Source organism: Pinus tabuliformis, chromosome X, assembly GCF_031772625.1.
Source record: "Pinus tabuliformis cultivar Carrire ecotype Pingquan chromosome X, CPIR1, whole genome shotgun sequence".
In the NCBI taxonomy this organism is placed as follows: domain Eukaryota; kingdom Viridiplantae; phylum Streptophyta; class Pinopsida; order Pinales; family Pinaceae; genus Pinus; species Pinus tabuliformis.
In genome coordinates, this window is record NC_142308.1 from 630,015,437 (window position 1) to 630,032,164 (window position 16,728).

At 42.1% G+C, this 16,728-nt stretch overlaps 2 protein-coding genes across 2 annotated transcripts in view; both read left to right on the forward strand.

The window, feature by feature from the left end:
- Positions 1–16,728, forward strand: part of LOC149141575 (diaminopimelate epimerase family protein) — a 253,730-nt gene that overhangs the window by 45,783 nt on the left and 191,219 nt on the right. The window lies entirely within an intron of this gene.
- LOC149141576 (uncharacterized) lies at positions 235–3,535 on the forward strand. The gene is made up of 2 exons (XM_089447894.1): positions 235–2,451; positions 2,562–3,535. The coding sequence occupies exons 1-2, from the start codon at positions 651–653 to the stop codon at positions 3,155–3,157; spliced, it is 2,397 nt and encodes a 798-aa protein (XP_089304020.1). The 5' UTR covers positions 235–650; the 3' UTR covers positions 3,158–3,535.

A 16,728-nucleotide genomic window follows, 5' to 3' on the forward strand; every position in this document is an offset into this window, starting at 1 on the left:
AGCCAGACACCAAATTGGTGTATGAGACCCCCTTGTTTGTGGGACAAGGGACCCACCTCCGCGCAGCGATTTGACTGCTAAGTCTACGAAGGCATACATACTCTACCCCCCTCTGGTTTTGAACCTGTGACCTCTTAGGAGGAAACACATGCTCTTAACCATTAGGCCCACTCAAGTTGTTATAAGACACCCCTCTCACTCTCATTTGTCTCACACAACTGATTTGGAGTGTTTGTGAGTGTTTGTGAGTTTGTTTGTGAGCTTGGAGAGTGTGGAGTTTTTGCTGAAGTAGTCATCTTGGAGTTGGAGTTGGAGCTATTTTGGAGATAGTGTGTAGCTGTCAGTGGAGTTGCCATCATCAAGAGGAGGCTAAGGGAGCTACTTTGCATTTCCAGGTAAGGATTTGCACTTGATAATTCCTCATTTGAGTCTGCTGTCCATGAATTATTTTTTTTGTGCTATAAACTTCTCACTTCAATGATCTATCATCTATGCTAAGCCTATGAACTCTCTAGCTCTATGCTATCAAATTTTGTAGCTTGCATGTGCATTTTTTTCCTACATTTATCATTGGTTTTCCATGTTCCTTAGCTGCAATTTTTTTTTTAAATGGCAGATTTATTTGCAAATTGTTATTATTTCAAGCAAACATGGCTCCAAAAGGAAAGGACAGTGCATGGGCTCATTGTGATGTAATTGAGGGAAAAATGATATGCAAATTATGCCATAAATCTATTGGAGGTGGGGGTATTCTTAGGTTGAAACAACACTTGGCTGGGGTAAGAGGCCAAGTAAAGCCATGTGATGCACCAAAAGAACTGTTAGGTCCTATTAGGGCAGAATACATTGCCAAGCTTGAAAAATTTTATGAGGATAAGGCTAGGGAGAAGGCCATCCAAGATGAAATTGCAAGGAAGAGGGAATTAATGGAAACCATGAATCTTATGAAACAGAGTGGGTATGATGATTATGAGATTCAAGACTCCACTTCTATCCCTTCCACCAATGACCCCTTTCACTATGTTCATCCTTCTGTTGGAGTTGGCCAACCATCAAAAGGACCAAAGAGACCAAACATCCAAAGTTATTTCTCATCTTCTGCCACCATTGCCTCTTCTAAATCTAATCCCACTTCCTCCCAGCCAAGTTCTCAACCCACTTTGGATCAGCATTGGAAAAAACAATGCAAAGAAACTTCTCACCAATACATTGCTAGATGGTGGTATGATTCAGATATCCCATTTAATGCTGCTCGCTCACCTTATTACCAAGCTATGTGGGACTCTGTTATAGCTGCAGGAAAGGGCTTCAAAGGCCCTAGTATGCATGACTTGAGGGGAGCTCTTTTGCAAAAAGAGATATCTTCCATTGATGAGTATTTGTTTGAGTTTAGAGAGTCATGGGTCAAAACAGGTTGTTCCATTATGTCAGATGGATGGACCGATGGAAAGAACCGCACTATCATTAATTTCCTTGTTTCTTGCCCTCAAGGAACCATGTTTTTGAAATCAGTTGATGCATCTGATAGGGTAAAGGATGCAAGCCTTCTATTTGAGCTTTTGGATAACATTATTCAGGAAGTTGGGGAGCAGCATGTTGTGCAGGTCATCACTGATAATGCCTCAAACTATGTTCTTGCTGGAAAGATGCTTGAGGCCAAATATAAGACCATATTTTGGACTCCATGTGCTGCACATTGCATAGACCTCATGCTTGAGGATATAGGCAAGGTGGAGTGGGTAAAAAACACTGTAGAGCATGCCAAGTGCATTACAAAATACATTTACAACCACTCATGGGTATTGAGCCTAATGAGGAAACACACTGGAGGCAAAGAGCTTGTTAGGCCTGCAATTACGAGATTTGCAACTCACTTCCTCACGTTGCAATGTCTCAATGGTCAACATAGAAACTTGCAGAAAATGTTTTCCTCTGATGAATGGTCTGAATCTCGGTGGGCTCGTAGACCAGATGGAAAAGACACCAAAAAGAAAGTGTTAGACCCTTATTTTTGGAAAAGGTCTGTAGAGCTTGTGAAAATTACCGAGCCCCTTGTTAAGGTGCTAAGGTTGGTGGATGGGGAAAGATTGGCCATGGGCTACATTTATGAAGCTATGGATCAGGCAAAGGAGCAGATACGGGCAGCTTACAATGACAGGTTAGCTAAATATGGCCGTATATGGGAGATCATTGATAACAGATGGAACAATCAACTTCATCGTCCTATACATGCAGCCGGGTATTTTTTGAACCCAAGGTATCACTATAAAAATCGGCTAGGAGATCAGCATGATGGGGAGGTCAGAGCTGGATTGATTGATTGCTTGGAGCGCATGGTCCCTAACCATGTAGACCAGTTGGATATACATAGACAGCTTACTATTTTCAATCAAGCAAGTGGTACTTTTGGCAAAAACTTGGCAAAGATGGCAAGAGATGTGGACCAACCAGGTAAGCAATTCCAATTTCCATTTTGTTTTTCATTTCAAGTTAAAATTGTTTACGTTCTTTACAATTCAAATTATAAACTAAGTTACTAATTATTGTCTTTTTCTTTGCAGCACATTGGTGGGAGTCATTTGGTGGCCAGTGTCCTCAATTGCAAAGGTTTGCAATTAGAGTCCTCAGTCAAACTTGCAGTGCTTCAGGTTGTGAGCGCAATTGGTCTATTTTTGAGCGCATACACACGAAGAAGAGAAACCGTTTGGAACAAAAACGGTTAAATGATCTTGTTTTTGTGCAATACAACCTTCGACTGAGGAGGAACCAAATGATGAGCAAATCACCTGATCTAGATCCCATTGTGTTGGACGATATTGATCCAACATCAGAATGGGTGGAGGAGACTGAAGATCCTGTGTTTGAGGCTGATTTTGATATCGACATGGCTTTAGCGGAGGATGAGGCAGATTATGTGGCGGCATCAGAACCAGGATCAGTAGCGGCATCAAGGAAAGGCAAGGAACCAATGGAAGGCACTAGTTGTGCAGGTCGACAAACTCGTGCTTCCACTAGGTCCACTTCTATTGTCATTGGTGGCATTGATACTGATGTTGCAGATGAGGCAGAGGCATCCTCAGACTCTGAACCAGATGATGTCTATGTAGCTCCTGATGATGATCCTGTGTCTAGTAGTGGTGATGGACTTGATGATTGATCATGTGTACACTGTAGACTTGTAGTAGGCCAATGGCCTCATAGCTTGCAGCATTGTTTTTGGACTTTATAGGCCATTTAGAGCCTCATTTCTTATGTATTTTGCTATTTTGTCGATGATATGTATTGCACTCGGTGCCATTTTGATATATTCACCTTTGCATGGTATATAAATGAGCAAACTTTGCATATTTTGTCTCTATTGGCTTGGAATCATGGTTTTACATCTTAAAAATAGTTTTGTTTCATTAAAAATTAATTATTTAATGTATTTTTTAAAAACCGGTTCGTTTAGACCAAACCAGTCCCGGTTAGACCGGTTCCGGTCGGTAAACCGGTTAGCTAGGTGGACCGGTTCGGTCACCGGTTCCGGTTTTAAAAACACTGCCCGAGACACCTCATAATGTCTCGCCAAAAGGGGGTCATGCATCTCCCAGAGTGTGAGCTCAAGGGTGGTGCAAGTGCTACCTCTACAAAAGATTAGACTACCCCCAAGCCTGCATCTGCCAACTTGTGCCCTAACCATATGCCACAACTAGAAAGCCTCTCTCCCAATGCACTGTGTCCCATCGAACTGTCTCAGATGAACCTCTTGGGTCATGTTGCCTGTGATGAGAGCATCAAGAGACAATATTTGAGCCCCTTGTGTTAGTGTGCAATGCTGGAGAGTGATAAATGGAAGCTCACAGTCAGCCCTGTGATCAGCTCGCTCTCCAAATCTGGGTGTGCCAAACCCAATGGTGTGCCTGATGCCCCTGTCACGAGATCTCTCTGGTGGCAACACTCCAACAACCTGTTGTGCATCATCATGCTCTGCTGCACACAAATACGTACCCTTGCACTCCCCTGTATAGCACTGAACTCTGTGGCACAACTCCATGCACCACTAGATACCAACGCTCAATGTTGTGCCACCATGTATCATGAGACATCCCATATGTGCCCATGTATCCACCACTCTGCTAGTACACCCACTACAATGTGATCTACACCTCCTCATCTGTCCAGGTACACTTGAGTAGCCCAACTCCTCACATGCAATTGGGAAGAACGCTAATTGGGAAGAACGCTACCGTGTCGAACCTTAGTAGCTCCGGTCCCCAATACATCAATGATAGAGCATTGTCTCCATATGATACCCTGTTTGGTGTCCTGCCGATGCCACTTCCTCCTACCAACTCCTGCGATAGTAGGCTAATCACCCTGTTATCCCACACTCAATCAATATGCCAATATAACTCATGAAATCTGCTTTCTCTCTTGTCAAACCATCTTGTTACTAGTGTTGATGTGGATTTGAAAATGTGTGTGTTCCCAAACATCGGATCCATCACGCAACAACTACTGTCACCTAATGGCTCTATGATGTGATGGGAAATCCCACCTGGATCCCAACAACAGTCTAGCCCTCAAGCTCCTCTAGTAATCCATGACCTCTGTTGAAATGTGGCCATGGATGTACCCAATCACCTAACATGCTCCATCGGGTACCAACTCAGTACTTCTTGCCATCTAGTCCCAAAGGAGGAATTGAATGTACAATCTCACGTGTGCAAAACTATTCCTCCATGCTGACGCTGTGCCATACTCAACTCAAGCTACTAGCCCTTGCTGACCTGGTCATCCCCTATGATCTGTCTAGACAACTCCGCCTCTTTCAGTCCAATGCATAAGGGTGAGATAATAACATTGTAGGCCCCATCAGCATGCCTCTGAAGCAAACTGTGCTGAAATCCCAACTTGTGCTCTCCGCACTGCCCCTCATCAATGTCTAGCCCAAAGGACAACTGCGTATCCTCCTTCATCATGGCCTCAACATGAGCATCCAACTGCTCGTCCATCGACAACCAATCATATAAAACATCCTCACCGGTCGTCTGACAACTCTGTCATAGATTTGGATACCTTTGTATCTATCAACTCCTCATCAATGGTGGATATGTCTCCCGACACCTCATCAACCTGTTGTGCGCTGCTATCACCTAAAAACTCGGACATGATCCCAGACACCTTATCAAAACAGTGGATGACACCTCCTCAACGGTGGATACCTCTGTCACCTGGCACCTCGTCAATGGACGACCCTATGGGTGTGTGCTCTACTCTCTCCCCCAAGGCGTCAACCAAAGCTATCAAAGGAATCTCCAACAAGAATGACTCCTGCGTCACGCTGGGTATATCTACGTGCTCCTCACAACCCTGTGTGCCCTTAGCCTCATGCTCAACCTCCTCCTCAGGCTCTTGATATCTAAAGCCAGGTCTCCACCAACAAAAGCACCTTCTGGTCTCACCCTCTAACTGTCCCTGTCTTGCCTGCTCCTTTTGAGGAGATCTGGTGCCCTGATTCTGTCGACTTTCCCCACATGGTGTAGATGGTTGCACCCCCACGACCTGCGCACCTCTAGTGTCTCTGCTATAAGGATGAGGATGGATTTGGTCTGACACCTTCCTCAACTGGGCCAACCTCTCATCGTTCCAGCGGATTCCACCCCAGAATTCCTGCATACTAAATCTTCCTTGAGCCATGGGTTTGTCTATGGTTTCATCTGTCATTGTGCATACATGCCCAAATCTTCCATGATCTTGCTGGCTAACCCACAATTGGCCAAGATCATGCTCTGATACCACTGTAATATTCCAAATTGAAATTTATAGCAAATAACATATGCATGATCTAAACTACAACAATAAAAACATGAACAAGAGCACAAATCAAAAAACCACAAAATCAGGGCAGTAGTCTTGAGCCATTTTATTAATTATGCATGGAAAATCAAGTACAATAAGACGAAATCCATAGAACCTGGGCTTGCTACAACAAGCAACACAAACCCTAGGTGAGAATTGTTGAGAAACCTAGGGTAGCTAGATTAGGTGATTTCTCTTCTTTTGATAACTACGTGCGATGTCTTTTTACTTAACTTAATTAGATTTTTCTTTCTCTTGATTATATTTAGTGTTCATATCATCAAACAACTCCCAAATCATAAAGAACAATGAGAGAAGAGGACACAAGATGTAGGTAATCAACCAGGGCAAAACCTCTCCTCTTGAGAGGAAAACCCACAAGAACTCTTCCCTTCTTATAGAACATTAATTGATGAATTCCAAGACATATGACCCTTGACCAAGACCAAGTCAAACTTCTCACATATGAGCTCCTCTTCCACAAAGTTAATGATAGTCAAACTCACCTTCTAACAATTGCTTGCTTCCTTTTTGACCTCAATTTAAAACTTGCTCTTTTGATCGTGATTTTCGGCCCCTCCTGTAGTAACCCTAGCTCACACATGTGTCAGAAATATGGTGAATATTCTATGTTTTCTTCTTTGCTTAGGAAACAAATCTCCCTTAAAGAATTTGGCTTGAATATCAATGCTTCTTTAATCCTTCACATGGCTCCTTGATATGACTGTAACTCAGTCTTGCTGTAGGTGAAATGATGCGCTAATTACAGTCCGCACATGTGAGAGATTCACCCAAAACAATCCTCAAAAAATCTGATTTTTCCTTCGTTCTATCTTCTTCCTTCTTCGCTGGATCTTCTAGTGATTATTGTGCTTCAGATCGAACTCTTGTTGTGTGCTTGGATGCTCTTCAAAGTGGTCAACTAGCCTCATATATATAGACTTCTTGTCCAACTTATAGGCTGACTTGTCACTGTCTCTAGGCCGACTTGACACTTGGAAAGGCCGACTTGTCTTTGAGCATTAGGACAATGTCTTGGGGGGATTTTGACACTATTTTAGACTCAAACAAATTTTCTTTACAATATGTAACATGTCCAAATGGGTCTTTCATACATGACAATGAGTCAATTGACTTGTAGACTTAATGACAAGCCCTATTTGCACTCAATGGGTGCTTGACCTAAAAATAAATTTCTGTTGAGCATGAAACCCATGCCTCAAGAATAACAATAATAAATTTATTTTTCTCATTACATCAAATACATAAAATCATGATTACATATGTCATTATGAATATCGAACCTAGTTACATATTTCAACACCCCCTCTTAACTAGGGAGGTATTCATAATCCATACAAGGTACTTGGACATTCTCAATCTGAGGAATTCTTACAGGAAGAGTCGGATTGGTAAGCCATCTTAAAGCATCTCATCATATCAACCAACATTGTCACATCAAGGCCTTGACTAACAACTCTATCTATCCACAAGATTAGAGCACAATGCTGGAGAGACCAATGACTGATAGACACCATCATCATTGTCTCTCAAGGCACGTACCCTACCCGAGTTTTCACAAAGTATGTCCTTTTACTACTCTTCCTGTCTTGGAATAACACACCCTCAACGAATTTCCTCTTCGACTATTCTTATATTGGATGCCCTACCTCATCCTCAAAGAGTATCGGAACCAGACTCAAATGCTTACCCATTCCTCCATTCTTTCTTCACAATATGAAGACAAGATTTTTGTGTCTATCTCTCCCACCTAACTAGGGAAGATATACCCATTCCTATAAAAGGAATGTACTCAAGTTCCTTCTCATCTAGGGACTTGTCCAAGCTCCCTCTCAACTAGGGACTTGTTTCCAACAACAACTCTTTGGTGGAGATCATGGTAGCTTCAACTGCTAGTAGAGATCCTCCTTTCAATGTCATGAACTACATCTTCTTTGTTATGGAGACTTCACATTCGTAGGGCATCGACCATCCATCACTTTCATAAACCATATAAATCATGTCATCCTTCACTTCATCGGAAAGTGATCTTCTAGTCCACATCTAACTTTTCTTCATACTGCTACCTCTTTCAAGTCATGTTGCCTTTAGGATCTTCCATCCAACCACATGAGTGCTTGTTGTAGGTAACATCTACAACTCTCTTTTTGGTAGGCCTGTATCTACTATCAACCCATCCAGATGTTGTTCAAAAATAAAAAATGAACATCAAATCAAAGTTACCTTTTGTGATGGCCTTTCATCATGACATCTACTTGCTTGCAACATCTTGCACATTTATAAACACATCTCCAAGATTTTATATGTCAAGGGTCTCTTTTCTTTACAGACCTTATCAGGGTCTTCATGCCTTCTCTATGGTGATGTCATAGCCAATGCTTCTAGTCATCAGATGTTGATTTCCCTTTTCTTACGTGACCGTAGTTGCATCTTTCACGATCTCTTCTTTCTTTCTTCACATATTGCTCCCTAGGAACTTTCATCCATGGTTTCTTCATCTTTGTCAACTACCTCATATTCCATATGAGGACATATTATGTTGATTTCATCTTGTCAATATGTGAACCATGCCTTCATGCATCTAAAGGAAGAGATTCCATTTCTTTGATCATGTCATTGAGGTAGAGCATTTAACTTATATGATGAAATGAATTGATCTATTAAATATATACATACATACTTCATTTCTCCTTTTGGTCATCTAGACTTCCTTCGGCAACTTCCTTTCCTTGATTGAATGTACTTCAACCATCTTGTCATGCTACACTCCTTTGTCACCATACCATCATCCTTCTAACCAATGGATCCCACACATGGTGGAATGAGAGACACTTGCTTCTTCCAAGAGAGGTGAATATTCTAATGAAGATTCCAACAGAGGATCTTGATTATTTTCATCCTGCAAATGCTCCCTCATAATGATGATGCTTGATGAAATTTTTCTACCCTTTATCATGCTAGATGCCTTTCTTCTACCCATAAGTACTACTTATGCTTTCAATGAGGTTACCAAGAGCTACTTCCTTTCTATGATCACTGCTACAACCATGTAGATTTCTACTTCAACTATCTTTCAAGCTTCTATAAAGATGTCACGAGCTCTTGCTTCACTTGAATGTTTTCAATATGATGCCATCTCATAATATGATGCATCCTACCATACTTATTGTGCTTCCTGCCATGATAGCTACTATTTACAAAAATGAAAAGAACTAATTGAGGGAGATTATATCAGTCATAGTAGAGATCGTTCACTTCCTCCTCCTTTGATTTCCTCTTTTAAGGTTCTTCCACTTCTTCAGTGATATGGGATTCATTCCTTTCTTTTCTTTTCTTATTGTTCTTCTTGAGTTTAAAACAATTTGCCTTGTAGTGCCCATATTCCTCACAACCATAACATTGGATCTTTGACATATCAATCTTCTTCTTTTTCCCAAACTTTCCTTTTCTCTTAGCCATGGCAGCAAATGCTTGAACTTGTTCATTTGATCCCACATCACTTTTTGCCTTCAATTTGGTTTCTTTAGTCTTACATAATGACCAAAGTTCACTGAATGGAGTGGCTTCCTTCTTTCCATAGATGCTTGATACGAAGTTGCCCCATTCACCATGTTGAGAAATCCAAGGCAAAAAGATGAGAGGATTTCTTTAGCAATGATAATTGTGTGTGAAGACTTTTTACTTTTCTTAATTAGGTTCTTCTTTACTTGATTATTATTATGTTTTCTTCTTCATCAACCAACTACCAAACCATAAAGAACAATGGACACAAGATATAAGCTGTCCGCCAAGGCCAAAGCATCTCCAAGCTTGAGAGAAAAACCCACTGAATTCTTCTTCTCATAGAATCTTTAGTTGATGAATTCCAAGACCAAGACCCTTGACTAACAACTCCTCCAAGACCAAGTCAACCTGTTAAAATTGGGAAGTAGGGCCAAACTCCATGTGGGTCTACTTATTCATGGCAGCTGATATTTTGCTTGGATCCCTCTCGTCGAGAAGTGTAGGATTGATCTAAAGATCATCTGATTCTGACATGTATTCATGGAGATATTAATTTATTTGTGTTATGGGACAATTCTTCATGGTCGGCCAGCAACCAAATTGCCCCCACTTGTGCTCAACGTTTTAGTATAAAAAGAGGTGGCTTGCTAGTCATTTGGACACACTCTTCTTATGATCTCTTCCTCTCCACTTGTCTTTGGGTTTTGGTGGAAGGAGGAGTCACTAAGAGGATACGCTGCCCTAGAGAGTTTGCCCTAACTCTAGACTCTATCTAAAGAAAGTCTATACGCTGCCCTAAGAGGAGTTACCCTAGCCCTACTTACAGTCAAAAGGAGAAGGCATCTACGTTGTCTTATATGCAGTCAAAATGAGGGTCTCCTAGCAGCAAGGAGGGAGTTTCTAGCAAGACTTAAACGCTGTCCAAAAGAAGTCTATACGTTGTCCTAAACACAGTCTCCAAGCCGCAGTAAATAAGGGTTTATACACTGTCATGAGATGGTGTTCTAGCAAGCCTTAAAGGCTACCCAAAAGAAGTCTATACGTTGTCCTAAACACAGTCTCCAAGCCGCAATTAATAAGGGTTTATACACTGTCATGAGATGGTGTTCTAGCAAGCCGTAAATGTTGTCCAAAAGAAGTCTATACGCTGTCCTAAACACAGTCTCCAAGCCGCAATCAATAAGGGTTTATACGCTGTCATGAGATTGTGTTCTAGCAAGCCTTAAATGCTGTCAAGAGAAGGTTTTCCATACGTTGCATAAAGGAACTTCAACGCAGAGCAAGGGGATAACAAGTCCTGGTGCTAACAAGTGTGTTATGCTGATGTTCTAATTGAAACGCAGTCATGAAGGATAGATGCTAAACACTGTCATCCTAATGCTAAACGTTGTCATGGAAGATCTATCCTACCCGCAGTAAGGAAGTAATCTCGGTCTCCTAGCCGCAACACTTAAGGCAACAAGAAGGGACACATATATATACAACCATTATTCACTGTCCTTAAGTATCATGAAGAGTGTAACTCTAGCCTAGTTGCTTTGCTAGGATGCAAGCCATAGCAAGCAGCAAAGGCTGGTAAGATACAGTATTGCAGTGCAATGATGGTGCAGTAAGGTGCTTGGAGCAACATGGTGCAGTAAGGTGCATGGGTAGCATGGTGCATGACGTAGCATGATGAATGGTGCAGCACAGTGCACAATGATAGTGGTGCAACACAGTGATGTATAGTGCAACATGATGCATAGTGCAATATGATGAATAATGCAACATTATGAATAGTGCAGCATGATGATGAAGAGCAGCATGTTGGGTACAACATGATGAGGTACATCTCAGTGATGGTGCAGCGTAATGATGATGGACATGGTGATGGTGCAACATGGTGCTGCACAATGATGATGGACATGGTGATGGTGCATCATGGTGCAACACAGTGATGATGGACATGGTGATGGTGTAGCATGGTGAGTGATAGGTACAACAAGGTGATGGAATCACTTGAGTCCAGATTAACTACCTCATGTGACGTCTTCTTAAAGATCTCTGCTCTTATTTTTGATAAGTCAAAATGTTGAATTCTGATGTATATGCACTATCTCTCTCTCTCTCTCTGCTGAACTATTGAAGAACACATAAGAAGAATTGATCAAGGGTTTCCCCACATTGGGGTTTGTCCCTGGATGGCGCCATATCTTGTGTCCTCTTGTTTTGGGTTGTTTTCTGCGATTTATTTTTATGTTCTATTTGAATTTTAATATCATGCTAAATGTGATTCCTAATCTGGAATTGATATTGAGCTAATATGGAAAATTGAAGTAAATTTGCTCTTAGCATAGAACATACCTAAAACTTAACACGGTATCAGAGCTAAGGTGAAGACAAAGCCCAAGAAAGAGTGAAAGCGCAATCATCGAAGACAGTTGGACAAGGTCAAAAGGCTCAATGGGTTCCTCATCCCTCTTCAAATTCACCAAGGGTGAAGTCGAATCAGAGAATATTATCCGAGTAGCGCAACGAAAGCATCTGATGGCCTACCTAAAGATCACTTCAATGGGAAGTTCGGATCTAAGGGTGGAAGGAAAGGCAGATGCCTTGCTTGCAATAAGTTTGGCCATTATGCGAAGGAGTGTCCGAATAGAAGGGACACATCACTTGATGATGATAACAATCATTCCAGGGACATCTTCAATGATCGAAGGAATGACAGGTACCACGACAAAGGAAAAAGGAATGCAGGTCATCAAGGAAATGGCCGACTCTTCAAAGAAAGCAAGGAACTCTAGGTATGAAGAATCAAATGTTGTTTCTGATAAGCTAAAGGAGTATTATCTTATATTGGCCCTCTCCACTACTTCTCCTCCAGACTCTTTTGAGAATCCGGCTTATTGATTGTAGTGCTTCAAGGCACTTCATCAGATAGAAGGAAGCTCTCTCTAATTTGATAGAGAAGGAAACAATCGTGAAGATTATACTTGGAGTCAATGCCACCTATCCCAGAAAGGGTGTAGGGAATGTTACCCCTCAATTGAATGAGGGGAACACGATTCATTTACAAGAAGTTCTTTATGTACTTGATCCCAAAAAGAACTTGGTGTCCATTTTGGCAATGGAAGTCAAAGGTTTCAAGGTAGCATTCATTGATGGAAAGGTACGTGTTTGAAAAAGGAATTTTTCAAGATGCTTTTATTCTTGGGTTCAGGGTTGACAATTTGTATCAAGTTGCAGGAAGTCCATTGGGGACCATGTCAGTTGACACAACTTCTATAGCACCGAAGGTCTGCTTATTATGGGGCCCTACCCGATGTGAGTTAGATGGTGAAAGGGACGCTTGAATTCAAGAAGAGCATGAAGGTACATGTCCGAGATGTACCGATGGAAAACTTACAAGGGGACCATTCCCCTCATGTAGCAAGACCTCAGATGTGGAACAACTTGAGGGGTTTGAGATTCATGATTGGGAATCTCAAGCATGCAGGTGGAAGAAAGCTCTCTATGTCTTAGAGAAAACACCCCGGATTTGATAGCTATCTAATGAAGTTGAGATTCACTAGGAGTGAAGTCGATCCAAATCGTTGATTGAAGGTTATGGATGATAGACCTCTCATACTGGTACCTTATGAGGACGACCTCTTTCTGACAGGTGTAGACTCTCTCATTTGCAAAAGTAAGAGGGAATTGGATTCTGGATTTGGAATGGTGAACTGCAAGCTCGTGACTACCTCGATGAAGCCTAACTTTAAGAAGTTATGCGGTAGTGAAGCCAGACCTGGTTTGGGAAATGCCTCTGAGTTTCATAAACTCATACTAGCATTGATGTTCTTGGTGAACTCCTGTTCGGATATATGTTTTATAGATAGCATGCTGAGCTCATATATGGTTGAGGCTCACTGGATTGGTGCCAAGAATCATTTGAGATATCTTCAGGGCACAATCTCTCATGGATTGAGATACACTGCTATAAATTTGAAGCTGCATGATTATTCTGATGCTGATTAGGCAGGCAGTGTGGAGGATCGCAAGAGCACTTCTTGGTGCTGGTTCTCTTTGGGTTCTGTTTCGATATCCTGGATGAGTAGGAAACAGAGGTTGGTTGCTTTGAGCACCGATGAGGCCATAGCTATGAGTATGGCCTCCTGTGAAGCTGTTTGGTTATGGAAGCTCTTCAGTGAGCTGTTTGGACACGTGCTGGATAACGTCGTGATCTTCTGTGACAACTAGAGGGGGATTCGATTGTTGAGGAATCCCATGTTCTATGATCGCTCCAAGCATATAGACATCAGGTACCACTTTATCAGGGATATGGTACATCGAGGAGCAAGAAGGCTCCATCGCATTAGGACTGATGTGCAGGTCGCCAATATTTTGTCGAAGCCCCTGGGAAAGGTCAAAATCTTGACTTTCCGAGAACGACTAGGAGTCGTGGAGAGACTCTCTCCTAAGGGTCCTGTATGATATGGACATTGAGCTCTGGGGGGTTTGGGGGTACATCGTGGAGTGATGAGCAACCATAGGGTGAGTGGTTCAGCCTTCCCCTAGTGGTCTGCTATGTGGGCAAGATGAATGTTTCATCCTTCTCTTGCCGAGACACAGTCATAGGGTGAGTGGTTCAACGTTCCCCTAGTGATTTGTTGTGTACAAGGTGAGTGGTTCAACGTTCCCCTGGGATACCCCTGGTGACATGTACGCAGGATGAGTGGTTCATCATTCTCCTGCTGAGACATCCTACCCATGCAGTCTAGGGCTCATGGGAAGTACCTCTCATTTGGCGAATGAGTAGGGAAATGAGGATAGGGACCATAGTAGTATCGATGGATGCATCGTGTATCTATCGTACTCCCTATGCTAGGATGATATTGATCTGGGATCAATTGGAACTGACGTCGGGTCAGTAAGAGTGATATAACTCACTCTCTTTTGAAACTGACTTCAGGTCAGTAAGAGTGCTATGAGACACTCTCTGTTATATGGGACTAACTTCAGGTTAGTAGAGGATGGTATGATACATTCTCAATCACTTCTTCTTCTTCATAGTTCGACAAAGCAGAGCAGTGTAGGGCATTGATGGTAGAGATAGTACAGTCTAGCGGATGGAGTTCTCCCTAGTTGATAGGGAGTGTTAAAATTGGCAACTAGGGCCAAACTCCATGTGGGTCTACTTATCCATGGGAGCTGATATTTTTCTTGGATTCCTCACGTCGAGAGGTGTAGGATTGATCTAAAGATTATCCGATTCCGACATGTATTCATGGAGATATGAATTTATTTGTGTTATGGGACAATTCATCATGGTCGGTCAGCAACCAAATTGCCCCCACTTGTGCTCAACGTTTTAGTATAAAAAGAGGTGGCTTGCTAGTCATTTGGACACTCTTCTTATGATCTCTTCCTCTTCACTTGTTTGGGTTTTGGGGGAAGGAGGAGTCACTAAGAGGATACGCTGCTCTAGAGAGTTTGCCCTAACTCTAGACTCTATCTAAAGAAAGTCTATACGCTGCCCTAAGAGGAGTTACCCTAGCCCTACTTACAGTCAAAAGGAGAAGGCATCTACGCTGTCTTATATGCAGTCAAAATGAGGGTTTCCTAGCAGAAAGGAGGGAGTTTCTAGCAAGCCTTAAATGCTGTCCAAAAGAAGTCTATACGTTGTCCTAAACACAGTCTCCAAACCGCAGTCAATAAGGGTTTATACGCTCTCATGAGATGGTGTTCTAGCAAGCCTTAAACTCCAAAAGAAGTCTATATGTTGTCCTAAACACAGTCTCCAAGCTGCAATCAATAAGGGTTTATACGCTGTCATGAGATGGTGTTCTAGCAAGCCTTAAACGCTGTCCAAAAGAAGTCTATATGCTGTCCCAAACACAGTCTCCAAGCCGTAGTCAATAAGGGTTTATACACTGTCATGAGATGGTGTTCTAGCAAGCCTTAAACACTGTCAAGAGAAGTTTTTCCATATGTTGCATAAAGGAACTTCAACGCAGAGCAAGGGGATAGCAAGTCCTAGTGCTAGCAAGTGTTTTATGCTACTATTCTAATTGAAACGCGGTCATGAAGGATAGATGCTAAACACTGTCATGGAAGATCTAGCTTACCCGAAGTAAGGAAGTAATCTCAGTCTCCTAGCCGCAACACTTAAGGCAACAAGAAGGGACACTTATATATACAGCCATTATTCGCTGTCCTTAAGTATCATGAAGAGTGTAACTATAGCCTAGCTGCTTGCTATGGCTTGCTCATGAAGGATAGATGCTAAACACTGTCATGGAAGATCTAGCTTACCCGTAGTAGGGAAGTAATCTCAGTCTCCTAGCCGCAACACTTAAGGCAACAAGAAGGGACACTTATATATACAGCCATTATTCGCTGTCCTTAAGTATCATGAAGAGTGTAACTATAGCCTAGTTGCTTTGCTAGGCTGCAAGCCATAGCAAGCAGCTAAGGTTGGTAAGATACAGTATTGCAGTGCAGTGATAGTGCAGTAAGGTGCTTGGGGCAGCGTGCTGTAGTAAGGTGCATGGGCAGCATGGTGCAGTAGGGTGCATGAAGCAGCATGATGAATGGTGCAACATAGTGCACAGTGACAGTGGTGCAGCACAATGATGCATAGTGTAGTATGATGAATAATGTAGCATGATGAATAGTGCAGCATGATGATGAAGAGCAACATGTTGGGTACAACATGATGAGGTACAACTCAGTGATGGTGCAGCATGGTGCAACACAGTGATGATGGACATGGTGATGGTGCAATATGGTGCAGCACATTGATGATGGACATGATATGATGGTGCAACAGGGTGATGGAATCACCTGAGTCCAGATCAATTACCTCATGTGACATCTTGTTAGAGAAGATCTTTGCTCTTATTTTTGATAAGTCAAAATGTTGACTTCTGATGTATATGTACTATCTCTCTCTCTGTTGAACTATTGAAGAACACATAAGAAGAATTGATCAAGGGTTTCCCCACATTGGGTTTGTCCCTGGCTAGCGCCAAATCTTCTGTCCTCTTGCATTGGCTTGTTTTCTGCGATTTATGTTTATGTTCTATTTGCATTTTACTATCATGCTAAATGTGATTGCTAATCTGGAATTAATATTGAGCTAATATGGAAAATGAAGTAAATTTGCTCTCAGCATAGAACATACCTAAAACTTAACACAACCCTTACTTGTAGATGCTGCAACTTCTTCTTCTTTCTTCACCCCCAATCCTGCAACTCAAGTCTGAAGTTATCTGCCTCTATCTCTGCAATTTCCGGCTACCTGTAGATGATTGCAATTTCCCACATATGACCGAATTAGGGCTACTTAAGCCCTCCTCCTTCGTTTGACTAGGGTTGGCTTCTTTATGAATTTGACCT